This window comes from Eschrichtius robustus, chromosome 9 (assembly GCF_028021215.1).
Source record: "Eschrichtius robustus isolate mEscRob2 chromosome 9, mEscRob2.pri, whole genome shotgun sequence".
Classification (NCBI taxonomy): domain Eukaryota; kingdom Metazoa; phylum Chordata; class Mammalia; order Artiodactyla; family Eschrichtiidae; genus Eschrichtius; species Eschrichtius robustus.
Window position 1 is genome coordinate 32,907,838 of NC_090832.1, and position 16,267 is coordinate 32,924,104.

The window sequence follows — 16,267 nt, forward strand, 5'->3', positions numbered from 1 at the left end:
ACAAATTATGACAAGCAGTTAGGCAGTATCATGACTTGCAAAGTTATACTTAGCATAATGTTGCAATTCAAAATATGGCACAGAATTAACAATACAGGTAACAGTCCCACTGGCTAAAGTTAGCCAGGTTTTGAAGAATTTGGTTTAAGTTGAAGTTTGATTATATAAAAAGGTTCCTGAAAGTATTGAAAAAGAAACAGTGTACATGAAAGAGAATTCAACAATGTTTACAAAATGCCAAAAGTTCTTACTCTGCCCTCCCCCCCACCCCCGCTTTTTCCATAAATAATTAATGAAGTCCCCCTTCCCTCCCACCCCCCAGCCTCAAAAAGATTTACAAAGATAAACTTAGCTCAGTGAACAGAACCGAAAGATGACTGTTGTTAGACAGTACCTGGTTAAAAGCTCAAGCACTTTCGTAAGAATTCATATATATTGTCTCTTAAGGAATATAAATAATCTGACAGCATTGCTCTTTAGAGTTTTGGAGACTTCTCACTTAGGAGTTACAACTGTCTTTGTGCTTTGAGTAAAACATGAGCTTTAAAGCAGAAAGCTGATGGTGTTCAAAATTCACCATCTTCAAAGTTCATTGTGAGAGTTCTTCTCTGCGGCTTTGAACATCAGGATAGAATTGAAAATTTTGAGAGCAGGGCCCAACTTAATGCTCATAATTTTCACAATGTCTGTTTGGGTCATAAGCAGAAATGCTTCTCCATCAATTTGCTAAAATGGGAGGAAAAAGATAAAAGATTGTGTTAATCGGATGTAGGATTATGGGACATATTCAAGGTTCAATTATCAGCTGTCTTCTACACAGTAACACTAAAATGGCACAGATGGGCAGTTCATGTGTACAAACAACAGTTCCTCGTAAGTGGACCTTTCTTATCTACAACAACACCCCCAAATGTGGACTGGGAACAAAGTCAAATTCATTCATCTGAAGAATCAGCTCATAGGAAAGTGGAAGGTGCGCATATCTTTCTGTGATTATTCTGACGTAGGCGCTGAGTCAAGAATAATTTGGGAAAATCTAGGGTGCCTCAGACCCAGTTCTTATCAGGGCAGGTTTTAAAATGAGAGATGAGAATAAGTACATAAATACTTGCGGATAAGCAAAGGAATTCAGGCAAACACATCAGCTACATGCCTTCCACCATGAAGAAAAGAAAATCAGTGATAACATTCATTTTTAGAGTAGCCACAGTTATCCTTCAAATACAGAAGAAAAGGAGTTACTAACAACCAACAAAGGCAACCACCAGTATAGCTGAAGGAATGTAAGCCTGGTGGGAAGAGTTGTACACTCTAGGCTGGTTCTTCTACTACTTGGGTAACCGTAAGAAGCATCCTACCTCTCTCTGGGTCCCTTCTAAGACTAAAAGTCTACACTTTTACATAATAGGATACTGTGAGGTTCAAAGATATAACTCTGTGAAGATGATGTCTGGTTCAGTGGGTAGAGCAAAGGAGTAGTCTTCTTATTGTATAATTTTCAGCTCTTGGGGAGTCCACCATCTTAAAAAAATTAATTCACTTCTCTTTGTCTTCTCATTTTGTACAAAAAGTAAAATACACTTTTGCTCTCTGCCTCAGAGGACATTAGAAACCTTGACAGCAGTGTACTATTATGGGCTGAATTGTGTTCCTCCCAAATTCCTATGTTGGAGTACTAACCTCCAACAATCTTAGAATGTGACCTTATTTGGAAACAGGGTCACTGCAGATGTAATTAGTTAAGATGAGGTCATACTAGAGTAGGGTGGGTCCCTAATCCAAGATGACTGGTGTTCTTATAAAAAGGGGAAATTGTGACACAGACACACATAGAGAGAAGACGATGCGAAGACAACAAGAGAACACCATCTGCAAGCCAAGAGAAGAGGCCTGGAGCAGCTCCTTTCCTCACAGCCCTTGAAGGAAGCTGCTTGCCAACACCATCATTTCTTGTGTTCAGATTTCTAGCCTCCAGAATTGGAAGACATTAAATTTCTGCTGTTCAAGCTACTGGTTTATGGTATTTTGTTACAGCAGCCCTAGCAAACAAATACTGCTCTAAATTCTGTCAGCAGTTCACTAAATAAAGCCTAATGTAATTAAGTTGCCGTTTCTTGAAATTTTCCCCTTTCCTCTAAAAATAAAAACCTGTAAATCTAAATTGCTTATATGCTTAATCAGTAAGAAGGAGAGTCATCTTATACAACTTTAAGTAACAATTATGTGGAAAAAGTTTGCTAATTTTCAGCAAGGAAACACCCTGCTGTCATAAACTAGAAGTGAAAGACATTGCAATGTTAATTTCTAAGTGTAAGACAAGTTAAGTGGCAGCTATGAGAAACGTTCTATTGTTCTTTGGAAACGTTTGCTTTGGTCTCATTTGCTTGTGCTGTGACAGGTCTCTGATAAACAAGTCCAAGCAGAGAGGCAGATCTACTAACACTTCACTCAACCCAGACAGACCTTGGTAGAATGAAGGGTCTGACAGAAGTCGTCTAAGACATTAACTAAAATGTCAACGTACCGGGTTCCCAGGGAGCTCACTACAAAGAGTGAATGGTTTATTATAACCTTGGGCCCTACTGAGTCTTCTTCTGGGACTAAGTACGAGTTTAAAGTGACAGATGACTGATGAAAAGGAACGTTCAGAGAACTACGAGGCTGGAGTCTGAAAGCTAGGAGTGGGATGAGAAGGATAAGTTTTGGTAGATTATTATTTTTAAAGCTACCCTGGGAAGAAAAAAATCATCTTGAGGCTACAGCCAAACTTTAGTATATTACATACAAGCTGCTCTGATGTGTAGCCATAAGGATAAGCCTCAACTGGAAAGAAGCAAATAATTTAAGAAAGTACTTTCTGAAAACAGTAATTACTGCAATGGATTGCTGGGTTTATTTTTGGTTTATGCTTTTGTAATGCATATAAACTGGTATAGCTCCAGAGATTAAGTATCTTGCTAAAGGCCCAAAACTCTGAAGGAGGATTTGGAACTTGGGGTTCTTGCCTTCCATTTCATTGCTCTTTCCACTGTGCACTCGTGGTTCTCTTCCAGTGTTGTAACTCTGCAAATCACAGCGACATGCTCTTTGAATGTCTTTCTCAGAGTGTAAAGGTATGAGTCTATTCATTCAACAGAAACTTATTAAATACCCATTATAGTCTACATATTATTCTTGGGCCTGGGCATATAGTGCAGACTAAAACAGATAAAAACAAAACTAAGCAAACAAACAAAAACTCCTTGCAGAGTTTACATTTTAGTAGTAGGAGACAGACTATAAGAAAAACCGTAAGAAGCAAATTAATTAGTAACTAATTCTAAAAGGTGATTAGTGGTATGAAAAAACTGCGAGTTGGGGAGATGAGTGGACAGTAGGCCAGGATGGATGTGTGGTGGCAGGTGGCAGATTGAAGGAGGGTAGTTAGGATAGGATATTGAGAAGTGGAGTAAGCCATGTGAACACCTAGAGGAAGAGCATCCCAGGCAGAGGGGAGAGCCAGAGTGTACCTGGATAATTTGAGGAATGGCAAGGAGGTCTGTGTGTGGAACAGTGTAAGCAGGGGACAGAGTGGACCAAGAGGTCAGGCGGTGAGAGAGGTGATGGGGTGTCAGACTGTCACCCTTGTGAGGCTCTTGGCTTTTACTCTGATTTAACTACCGGAAAGACCTGAACAGAGGAGTGACGTGATTTGACTTGATCATGTAGCAGAATCAGCCCAGCTATGCTGGAAATAAATTATAGAGGAGCAGGGACTTCCCCGGTGGTGCAGTGCTAATGCAGGGGACACGGGTTTGAGCCCTGGTCTGGGAAGATCTCACATGCCGTGGAGCAACTAAGCCCGTGCACCACAACTACTGAGACTGCGCTCTAGAGCCCAAGGGCCACAACTACTGAGCCTGCACTCTAGAGCCCAAGAGCCACAACTACTGAGCCTGTGCTCTAGAGCCTGTGAGTCACAACTACTGAAGCCCACATGCCTAGAGCCCAGGCTCCACAACAAGAGAAGCACTGCAATGATAAGCCCACGCACCACAACGAAGAGTCGCCCCCGCTCACCACAACCAGAGAAAGCCCGCGTGCAGCAACGAAGACCCAATGCAGCCAAAAATAAAATAAATAAATAAATAAAATACTATTTAAAAAAAAGATTATAGAGAAGCAGAAATAGAAGCGGGGAGCTCGGCTAGGAGGTTATTGCTTTAATCCAGGTGGGAGAGGATGGTGGCTCCGACCAGAGGTAGCGGTGGAGGGGGGAGAGGGAGCTGGAACACTTATATGCTTTTAAAGTACAGCCAATAAGGTTTTCAACAGATTAAATGCGGAGTGTGTAAGAGAAGGAGTCATCCAGGATGGTTTCAGATAATAGCCCACACCTGCACTTTGCCTCTTAGAGATGACTTACAAGACTTTAGCTAGATTTGTTTTCTCGTTTTCGTCTAGGACTCAAAACCCACACCTGCTGACCTGGTGAGACATGTGAGAGCAAGGATCATGTCCTATTATCTCTGAATTAACCCTCTTACTAGAGCACTACATGGAGTATCATACACATGGTAGGAAATTAACAAGATTTCACAGGGTGAATGAATAGCGGAATGAACATATGAATAATACATGTGGACAGAAAACATTCACTGCCTCCTTCTTCAAAAGAAGGCTCTGCCTTTGAGGATATTAGGTGCCTGGGGAATGTCTCCAAAGATAATATGAAGAAAAAAGTTATTCAAAGAAATAACATATCATTTGAATTTGAATCTTACTTAACCTAAATAACAGAGCAAATCTATATGGATTGGCTAGATATCAACAGAACCAAAAGTAGAATTTATAAAACAGATGTGCTAGAAATTTATTTTTAAAATTGTTTCATCGTTTTCAAAGGTAATGTTACTACATGGCTCTTTCAAGGAAAGAGCAACAGCTCCCTGCAGGAATCTAAGTCTGCTCAGGGATCGAAAATCGACTGAGAGTAACCTACAAAGACACTTAGGACCTGGGCCTTAAGAAACTCAAAATCTGAATAACTGCAAATTCTTTAATTTGACCTTCAACTAGAAAGAAGACAGAACATTTCTGAAAGTAAGATCATAAATCAGAAAAAGGCTGATGACAATCAGATCCTTGTGCATTTTAACAGGCATCCACATAAAGCATAAAAGATATCTAATAGTATAATGACATTGGCGACCGGTGGCTCAATTCTTGGCTGTGCCGACACTCCTGCAGTGTTCTTAACTGAAAGTGTGCTATTTGAACAGTGGAGGCTAAGCATAGGAGCAAACAAGGTATCTTATAGCTGCAGACAGCAGATGCTGGACAAAGGCTTCTGAGATGACTCAGTCCTCATTGTACCTTCTGAGATCAGGGTGATAACTGACTGTTCTGCTTGGAGGAGATGACAGGCAAGTGGCTTATTTTTAAAGGTCTCTAGTGAAAAGAGTCTCCTGCTTCTAGTGTGGTTAGAAGTAGAATTCCTTTTTGTCCTAACGCTCACTAGAGGCGGTATCATTATTAATCATCCCTTATATTGAAGTTTCGGACAGGCAGATGAACACAACTAATAAAATCATCTTCCAGCAGCAGACGGTAATAAATGTAATGAATATCGGTTAGTATAAACATCACTGAGAAATGTATAAGGTCTAAGGGATTGTTTTAGCAATGATGGTAATATTAATTATCAGCATCAAATGAAGTTAATCTTGCTGTTAAAATGATGTTTGAAAATAAAATAACAGGAACTAATTTTACTTTATTAAAAATGAAATGTTGCTTCTTTCTTGCGTTGGTTTCTTTCTGTGCTATATACTATATAAATGCATGTTTTTAAGTTTTGTGTTTGTTTTGTTAAATAATGAGCTTAGTGCTACTGCTGTGGGGCATCAATAAAATGGCACAAACAATTTCCTTTGCATCTAATTTTATACAAACACATTTTTATACAACTGATTAATGCTGCTTGTTAGACAACTCGATATCACTTTGTCAGTTTCAACATAACCCATCTCTTCCTTCCTCTGCCAATTTAGAACATTTCACCATTCACTGCCTTTCAGTGCTTTGTCCCCCCCTTAAGTAACATACTGCAATTTAGTGGAATACTTACTTCCTCTTTAAATACCTTTCCATGTTCTTCACATCCAGGTAGGCTCTGTATGAATTCTGACACCTGTTAAAAATATGATCAAAATTCCAGTTTAAAAAAAGAAGCCGGGGGACTTTCCTGGTGGCACAGTGGTTAAGAGTCCGCCTGCCAGCGCGGGGGACATGGGTTCGAGCCCTGGTCCGGGAGGATCCCACGTGCCGCGGAGCGACTGGGCCTGTGTGCCACAACTGCTGAGCCTCTGTGCCACGGCTGCTGAGGCCCGTGTGCCTAGAGCCTGTGCTCCGCAGCAAGAGAAGCCACCGCAATGAGGGGCCCGCGCAGTGCAGTGAAGAGTGGCCCCCATTCACCACAACTGGAGAAAGCCTGTGAACAGCAACGAAGACCCAACGCAGCCATAAATAAAAAAATAAATAAATTTATTAAAAAAAAAAATGGTCCACATCAAAAAATAAATCTTTAAAAAAAAAGAAGCCGGAATCTAAATGCTACAGGTTCAAAATATTTAACCTATACTTTCATTGTTTCTCTCAGAATAATTTCTTCTCTTTCAGAAAAAAAAAGACTAAACCCCACATGCATTCATGTTGCCCTCTCCTTAAGCCAGTACTACTACGTCTGGCCCCTGGCAGACCAAGAAGATAAAATATACCTCATCTGTGCTCCATTTGGAAACTTTACTGGCAGGGATGCCGGCTACAGTTGGGAGAAGTTTGCTCTGCTGCTCCCAGCGCAAGGGCAGACATGGAATCGGGGACTTAAAGGACAGAAAGACCGCTGACCGCCGCTGTGCCTGCTGTAAGCTGGGTTCTTCCCGGGCACCTGGTTGACAGAAACAATCAGGAAGTCACTCTCTGAAAAGCAGCCAAAAAAGCCCCCAATGCCACGTGTCACCCCCAAACAATGAGTAGCATGGAAACAAGGCAAAGCATTGGTTCAACATTACATTCACTGAATAATTACACTCTCGTTCATCTTTACTGAAAGTCACCATAAGAAACAACCTAAAATTCAACTGACACGTTTGCCACATCACCCATCACTGAAGACATGCATCATTACATCATTCAACGTTCCCTCTTTAATGCTTCAGATAAGAAAGCTACCCCCGAGCTTTAGTGACAAGGAAAATAACTCTCACCCTAGGGAATTATATTTGGTTCCCTTTTGGCTTTGGATGCCCTAAAAGTAAGAGCCAAGTTGCATGCTCAAGTCCAGCCACTGTGTTTACCCTGTAGTTACCATACCTGTTCTTTCGTTTTACTTCAGCCCTGTTTTGTTCTTCCAATTTCTATTTACTAATCACATCGACTTTTTAAATAGCCAACTTATTTTTTTTGAAAGGGGATATGAAATTATTGCAATAAAAATAAAATAGCATAAAGGCAAACGCTTTTGTCATTCTTCATTTGTGAAGATCAAAGTTAAAACTACAGAATATTCTATTTATCTGCTAGTTCCTCTGAATCCAAACCTAGTTTACTGCTGCTCTTCTAAAACAGCCGTCTTCTAGCAAATGTTTTTTTTTGTCCTTGGGACTCTTGACTTAGTTTGTCCATCATTATCTCCGTAAGATCGGATCCTTTAGAACAGAAATCTTTTCTGAAAACTACTTACTCAAAGCCCATCAGAAGAAGGCACCTCGCCACACTTACTCTCCCCTCTGCCCACCAGCTCGGCTAGGAACTGAAGGTGGCAGCACACCTAGAACCCCCTCCAATCACACCCCACCCAGCAAGGAAACCACTTCCCTGACTTGGAACACCATCGCTTCTTTTGCCCTGGTTCTGAACTGTAAGTTTGATGAAAACTTGGTATCTGGCTTCTTTCTCTCAACAGGCTCTGTGTGATTCATCCACATTGCTGTATGTAGTTGTAGCTCACCTGCTCTTTGCTGTGTGGTTTTTCATTGTTATGAATATTTCACAAGTAATTTGGAGCTGATGGACATCTGAGCTGTTTTTAAGTTTTGGCTAAGACCGACAGTGTTGCTATGAACGCTCTTGTACATATCTTTTCTTGAATATATGTATGCCTTTCTGTTGCATACATACTGAAGAGTGGGACTTTGTGGTTATAACATTTGTGTACATTAAGCCTCAGCAAATTCCACCAGTTTTCCAAAACAGCTGTATAGTACACACCTACTAACAGTATAAGAGTGTTCCAAATGCTCCATACATATTCTTATCAACATGTGGTACTGTCTATCTTTCTCACTGTAACCCTTTTGGTGCGGGTGTCATGGTATCATATTGTGGTTACAATTGCATTCGCCTGACGAGAAAGTTGACAATCTTTTTCTATGTTCATCGGTCATACAGAGAACCTCTTTTGTGAAGTACTTATCTATTTTATGCCTATTTTTCCATCAGGTCATCTTGCCTTTTTCTTACTGATTTGTAGAAGTTATCTATATATATATATATATACTCTGGGTAAGAATCCTTTCTTGAAAATATGTATTACTTATATCTCCTCCCACTCTGTGTCTTCTTTTTGCTCTCCTAAAAAGGTCTTTTGATAAACAGAAGTTCTTAATTGTAGTAAAATTTATTAATTTTTTCTTTTAGGGCTAGTACTTTTGAAGAAATCTCCGAGAAATCTTTGCTTACCCCAAGGTCCTGAAGATAGCCTCCTCTGTTTTCCTCTGAACACTTTATGTTTTACCTTTCACGTTGAGATCACAATCCATATGAAATTTATTTCTGTGTATGGTATGAGGTAAAGATCAATATTCATGTTTTTTTCCCACATGGATTTCTAATTGCCCAACCATGATTTAATGAAAAAGACCAACCATCCTTTCCCTGCTGTACTGCAGTGCCAGCTTAAAAATAAATCTAAATGTGTTTTCAAATATTCTCTTCTGTTCCACTGGTCTCTTCACATCGACCCACAGACTTTAATTACTCTCATTTTATGAGTGTACTGATATCTGTGATCTAGGTCTTCTTCCAGACTCCTTGACTATCCTTACCCCTTTGCATTTCCAATTTTAGGATCTGCTTGCTAAAAAAAATGCTAGGATTTACATTGGGATAACCACTGAATATACACCAATTTGGTGAGAGATAACATCTTCACAATATCAAGCCTTTCAATCCAAGAACAAGGTATCTCTCTCCATTTCTTTGGATCTTAAAATACCCCTCTTCAATGTTTTGTCATTTTCATGTAGAGGTCTTGCACATCTTTTGTTAAATTTATTTTTACGTGTATGATGTTTTCTGTTGCTATTATAAGTGGTATAGTTTTTTAAAAACTATTTCCTACTGTTTTATTGTGCATCTTTAATAACTCTTCTCTTAAACTAGCCTAATCTAAATTTGAATTGCTCTGAATGTTAGAAAAGTCGCTATACTGAATTAAAAGAAAAAAAAATCTATCTTACTGGAGCTAACACCCACTGGTCCTTGCTGTACCTGAGTGAGCTCATATAGAAAGCTGTGTCTGCTCCCCATGAAACATTTCAATTCTTCAAATATTTTTAAAAAACCCTTCATGGTCCCTCTTTCCACATTTCATCCACCAAATCTCATATAATTGGTTTTAAGGTTTTAGGTCTTCATCCTATTTTACTGAAAATCTATTATAAGCCAAATATATAAACCTGTACCAGTTTGTTTTTATTCTTTTAAAATTACCCAGAGTTCAAGAAACTTTTGTTTTGCATAAACATGGGGTAACTTAAAAACACTCCTTAATTTCAGACAGTCCCAAGAGTTCAGCAATTATTTGCAACACATTATTTGTAAATCCTTCAGGAGATGGACTTACATGAAATGGTAAGAGTTCTAGTTCCACACTAGAGTAAAACAACACAGTCTACTTTGTAACTTGTATTCGGATTGCCTGCCACAGAGTGTTAGTTTTTTCCAAAGCCATACACTTTCTTCTATAACTATTTATGTTCTGTCGACACTTGGCACTGTTTCCTCCTTCACTGAAGCGCCATTCTATGTTCATTCTATTTCTGCTAAAGTTGTATTATTCACAGTTCATTTCTAATGCTCCTACATCATTATTCCTTAGAAGAATAACTGAGCCATTCTAAAGATGACTAAAAACCCTAAAGCTCCTATATTTCTGGTAGCGTTTGCATGTCTTCGAAGCTGACGTTATACATAGGCCTAGACTCATACACCACTCCAATCCTAATACCAGTTTTGCATCCTTCACCTTAAGACCGCCCTTCCTTTTGCTGATTCTTTCATGTTGACTGATGCCCAGTGTTATTTTCTGACGAATGGGGCAACTGTAGCATTTACCAACCACAGAATATGCCATCTCCTCAGAAGATATTAGGTACACGCTCCCAATCCAAAAAGGATAAAGAAAACAACTTCATTTGAGTGGATATGTATTTGATCCCTTGAAATGCACAGAAACGTGACTCCAGGTTTTTATTTTAACATGTGATATAGACTAAAATAAACGCACATAGACTCTGGCTCAAGTAGCTGGCTCAGTGCAAAGAGTAGGGAAGAGTAGGTTTGAATGTGTATAATGTGCTTTAGAAAACAAAGCTTTTTTATTCTGGAAGACATTTCTGCCAATAGCATTTTATGAGGGTCAGATTTCTCACCACCCTCCTCTCAAATGATCTACCTGCATGAAAAATAATACTTTTTAAGGAGTTCTCGGTATTTTTTGAAGTTTCCCGAGAAGAAAATTTACCCAAGGTATATGGTCAAACTTTTTCTCAGTACTCCCACACCCTGACTCTCCTTCCTCCTGGGGAGAACAGTAACTGAATAACTAGCCCCCCAGAACCACCCTTGACCAAGAGAAGACCTTGGGAACAGACACTCTGCAAAGGAGAGCAACAAGATACATGAAACCTGACTTCCTGATACTGTCGAGTACCATTAAATCCTGGAGCAGCTACCTTTGAACCTCCTCCATGTGAGAGAGAACTAAACTGCTTTTACCTGATATAAACCACTTGTATGTGTTTTATGTCACACACACACACACACACACACACACACGCCCCTAATCCTAATCACTACCAAGGTTTACTGCAAGAGCGTTTATAATAGTGAGAGACAGGAAATAACTAGCTTAGATATCCACTAGAGATTGGTCCATTAAATGATGCTGCATTGATCATCGATTCACAGAGGGAATATTTAATATTATTTTGTGATTAGTATAAATATTTGTGTAAAAATGATTGTCATATTATGTAGTTAAAAAACTGCAGGTTACAAAGTAGTTAGTACAATATTTCAGATATTAAAAAATCCCAAAAAAACTCCCCAAAATTCAGAAAATGGTGTTAGAAAATAAAATTACAGGGCTTCCCTGGTGGCGCAGTGGTTGAGAATCTGCCTGCTAATGCAGGGGACTTGGGTTCGAGCCCTGGTCTGGGAAGATCCCACATGCCGCGGAGCAACTGGGCCCGTGAGCCACAACTACTGAGCCTGCACGTCTGGAGCCTGTGCTCCGCAACAAGAGAGGCCGTGATAGTGAGAAGCCCGCGCACCGCGATGAAGAGTGGCCCCCGCTTGCCGCAGCTAGAGGAAGCCCTCGCAGCCCAATAAATAAATAAATAAATAAATAAATAAATAAATAATTTTTTAAAAAAAGAAAATTAGATAATTTTGATTTTCTGCTATTTGATTCCCTGTATTTTCTAATTATTCTATAATAAATATGTTATTTTAACAATAAGTTATATAAAACCAGAAGCTGATATTGAATAAGCTACTTATTGTTACTCAAAAATAATAACAAAAAAATGAAAGCCTCACTTTGGTGACTTGGAAAGCAATTTAATGCATTTTTGGAAATATATTATTAAAACATCAATTGCTGGGCTCCCTTAATATCAGAAGCAAGAAAATATTAGATGGGAGTAGTGTTAAGAGAAATACCTTTGTGGATTTTTGGTTTTACTGCTATTTCATCTCTCTAGCCAATTATCAAATGAGGAATATTTTTCTTATGTTGATACTTAATGGATGGATAGTAAAGCCCTGCCTCTACCATTTACATTTATTGTTTATAATATGGAAATCACTCACTCAGCAATTACTTATTCAGCACTTACAACGCAATGTGGAGGGCTACATCAATATAGCATATTCTTGCAGATTTTCTTGAAATGATGTTTAATAGATAATAATGTAGTTATCCAAAGCAGAAGTTTGCAAATACAAATGTCTCTCAGTTCTGGTTGAGAATATAGGTATTAAAATCCTTGATTTGGCTTAGGGTAGTAAAAAGTGAAGTAGAAGATTAACCCTTGTAAGAAGGCAGGTCTGATAAAGGTGATCCCGAAGAAATATATCCTCCAATGTTTCATGCAGAATCAAGACAATAAATCTTCAGAATAGAGACCACCATCTAAACCAAACATGAAATCTCCCAGTAGAAAGAGATGTCTTCACTACCATGCAGCATGAGAACCTGCTTCCTATAGGACTGTTCCCATTAGTGCCCAGTAGAACCACTGTAGAGCCACAGTAGAACCACAGGGAGGACAAGATCCAGAGAAAAGGAAAAGTACTCTTCATGCTGCTCCCTGCTGCTTTCGGACTCAGATCCCACTCTGCTTCCTATTTCCAAGGCTAAACAATGCTAAATCAACAAGCCACAGCATGACTTACCATTTGTCCTGACTCATTCCTATCCCTTGAAGCCAGTGACAGAAGTGAGACCAGAATCTCCAGCTGCCTTGTTTCATTTTAGTTTCAAAACAATGCTAGGAGGTAGCTATCCCAAAGATGAGGAAAACACACTGTGAGATAGGGCAAAGCCCAAAGCCACCCTGTGAGATAGGGGAAGCATCAGAAAGTGGCCCTGGATCTTCTGTCTCCTAATAACAAAGTATAGGGTCATGGTCAAGGGGGTGAGTTTAAGAGTCTGATACACATGGATTCAAGTCCCTGTTCTGCCACTAACTAGCTCTAAATTTTGGCTAAATCAATGCAACAGGATCATTGTAAGGATAACATGATATTTAAAAAAATGCTTATTCCAGTGTCTGACATATAGTAAAGACTCAGCAAATGGGACAACTTATTCCTATCTTGAGAGGAAGGCATGCCACTGAGAGTATACTGAATATAAAAAGGCAAAAATGAAAAGGAGTCAATGACCCTTTTAAGCTAATATTCCATGAGTCTATAAAAAAATGCTCTTAATGTGAAAGGAAAAAAAGCCAGAAGAAATGGGATACATCTGTCAACCAAGTTTTTTTTAATGGAGTTACTAACTGGTGACTAAATATAAAAAGGATGAACAATAACAATGATTGGGTAAAATAAATGGATCACAGCATCAAGGAATGTGGATAAAATTAGCTCCAAGATCCTAAACTCAGGCGTGAAAAATATTTGAGGATCATTTCAAGGTTAACAACCAAAATAAAAACCAATTGCTATGGAAGCAAAAAGCAAGCCTGATTTTTCAAGTGAGAATCTAGTACATTACAAAATAAAATTCAACTCTTTCTGCGTATCAGCACCCGTGAGAGAGAATGTTTGCAGAAGGGAAAAGAAAATTACACGTTTCCCAGGAATACAGGAGTTTAAATTTGAAGGTCTATTTATAGGATCCTTTATTAATGGGCCTTCCTACAATGGAGGAAATGAACTAGTTTATCTTTCAGGCAAAGGAGACAGAAGCCAACAAAGAGAAAAAGCAGAAAAAAGTGATGCATTGTATTCAGTAAAGGTCCCCAAAGGTCAAATTCGGTAGCACAGTGGCAATCATCAAAAAATCAAAAAGCCTCATAATTACACATATTGTATGGAATTAAGTTGAACTAACTGAAGAAACAAGGTAGGAAGATGTTGTTTTAGGGGGAAGTGTTTTTAAAAATCAATTTGCTCTAAGACTCCAAACAAAATAGTTCTCATGGGCTTACTGAATCTTAAATCCTACTAGCTATAAGGAATACAGGGTGGCTTCTTTTCAGACTCCTCTATACTAAATAGTGCACAAACTGCAAGAAGGTTTCTCTCCTATCCCCTATGCCACCCCCCAGCCAAGTCAGATCTGGGAAGGGCTGCTTCCACCACCGGTGAATGACATTGTGAATGAACACTGGTGAGCACCTACGAGGCTCAGCATATCTACCTGACCCTCAGGCTCACGTGTGAAAGAGGAATTCTACTGGCACCCAAATGGGAGCATGGAGGGGTAAGTGTTCTTCACAAAAAACCTGGGGAAACTTCTCTGCACTCAAAAATGATAAAATAAAAAACAATCACCAGGGGCCTCTGATAAGTTCTACAAAACATTGGGAGAGGAGCATTGATTTATTGACAGAAGGGTTTCATGATTTTAGTAAGGCACAAGGGAACATGACCTCTACAAAACAAAACAGGCTATGAAAAGAAAAAAACAAGCCAGTGCAGGAAATTAAAGGAAAATAAAAACCACTATTAAAATTCATGTTAAAGGCAGTAACTAGTAGACTTGACAGAGCTAGAGTAAGACATTTCAACTTGAGAAATATGTCTAGAATATCAAAAAATGCGTAAGCTGTTGAAATATTAAACTACTTCCGTAATGGCTGGTAATAGTCCCCTCCACCCTCAGCAGTCAGGCCCTTGCGGGACTTCCCTAAGATGCTGCAACCAAGTCCAGCAGGGAGCTTCCAAACTCTGCTCCAGCACTAAGGCTGGTGTTTGCTTTAACTGTCCTGTGCAATGTTGGCTGTCAAACCAGTTGTTAAATATTTTGAGTATCATCCTTTGGATCTAACCCAAGAGTAAAAGGCACTACCAATCAAAAAAGAGAAAAGAACAAAAGTAATAATAGAAATAATAACTGAAGGAATTTTTCTGGATTAAAAAAAAAATCCTGGATCTAAAAAAAAAAGTAAATAAAGCGCATGACATCTCAGGCAAAATAATGAAAGAAGACTGAATTTAGGAGCCAGATTCATTGTCTAAAACCAAAAGATTGGATTGAATTGGGCCTAACCCCACACATGTGAAAGGATGTTTTGGTTTGTTGTTCAGTTTTTTTCAGTTCTGTTTGATTTTTCTTAAAGGAAAGTCAGAGACCAAATGACTAGCTAGGTGTAGTGCACACTGTGGTGGGCTCCCCCTTCGGAACCCAGAGGTTCATTCTCCTACCTGCTGACTGCTGATGCCTCAGAGTTACCTCCCTCTCCAGGAGCTGCCCTAAGCCAAAGGGAGGCTCCTTGTCCAAGGACACGGCCCCTCTCAGCCAACATCCAAGGACTGGTCAATACAAAGGCCTGGTCCTCATGCCTAAATTCGGGATAACTCGGAAGGGTCATCTGGAGCTCCTTTATGGGATCGACTGAGGCTTCTGCTGTAACTGCATCACAGCTCATTCTGCCCACTGTTGCTTCTCTCACTCTCTCATTGGCATCGTTCCCAAGAGCACCCACCAAAAACCTTCTGCACACAACACTCCCAACGTCTGTTTCCAGAGAGCCCAATCTGAGACACTAGGTCATGGCTCTATTGAGACCTGAGAGGCAGGAGGACAGAAAAAACTAAACACATCCACCCACTGACTAGGATCTGAGATATCACCAACATCACCAAGATACAGGAGCCCTCAGACACCATAAGGTCTCATTTTGGACTGAAGGATCATGGGGTCCAGGGAAAGACAACCAATAAACTCTTAAATGGTAAGGTCAGGAAGTGAAATTCAAATCTTTTCCATACAACATGAATCTGGAAAAAATTTTCAAAAAAAAAAAGAAAGGAAGGAAATCTAAAGCTAAGAAAGCAGTTAAATAAAAGCTGACAATCATAACATGATTTCACTACAGTAAAAATTAATTTTATGAAAGTTTTACATAAAATGTTTCAAAAATTTGGAAATGAAGGGACGTCACCAAACTCATTTTAGGAGGCTAAAACCGGATGAGATGTTAATATGCGAATCTCACTCAGGAACATATGTGCAAAAATTCTCAAAGCAGCTTGTTTTTATGAGGCTCCCTTTCACTAATGAAAAATAAGACAGTAAGTAAAATATGCATATTGAACTGTAGGTTTTATGGGTGACAAAAATAATAAAGAGTTATATATGAATCCTAGCAATGTTTCTTTGGAAAGAACTGTAAAACTCAGGCAATTCAAATAAAAAGAAATAGGATAAAAATATACAAAGTTTGAAAAGACATAAAACTACCACAGAAGAAGAGAGAACACCACG

The 16,267-nt window shown here is 39.2% G+C and overlaps 1 protein-coding gene across 5 annotated transcripts in view; it reads right to left on the minus strand.

The window, feature by feature from the left end:
* Positions 1–324: 324 nt before the first annotated feature.
* Positions 325–16,267, minus strand: part of L3MBTL3 (L3MBTL histone methyl-lysine binding protein 3) — a 120,045-nt gene continuing 104,102 nt past the window's right edge. For all 5 annotated transcript variants that reach the window (XM_068550768.1, XM_068550766.1, XM_068550767.1 and 2 more), the window contains 3 exons: positions 6,759–6,928; positions 6,110–6,172; positions 325–726 (listed from right to left, as the gene is read on the minus strand). In XM_068550768.1, coding sequence (XP_068406869.1) covers positions 583–726; positions 6,110–6,172; positions 6,759–6,928 — 377 coding nt within the window. In that variant the 3' untranslated portion in view covers positions 325–582. The remainder of the gene's footprint in view (positions 727–6,109; positions 6,173–6,758; positions 6,929–16,267) is intronic.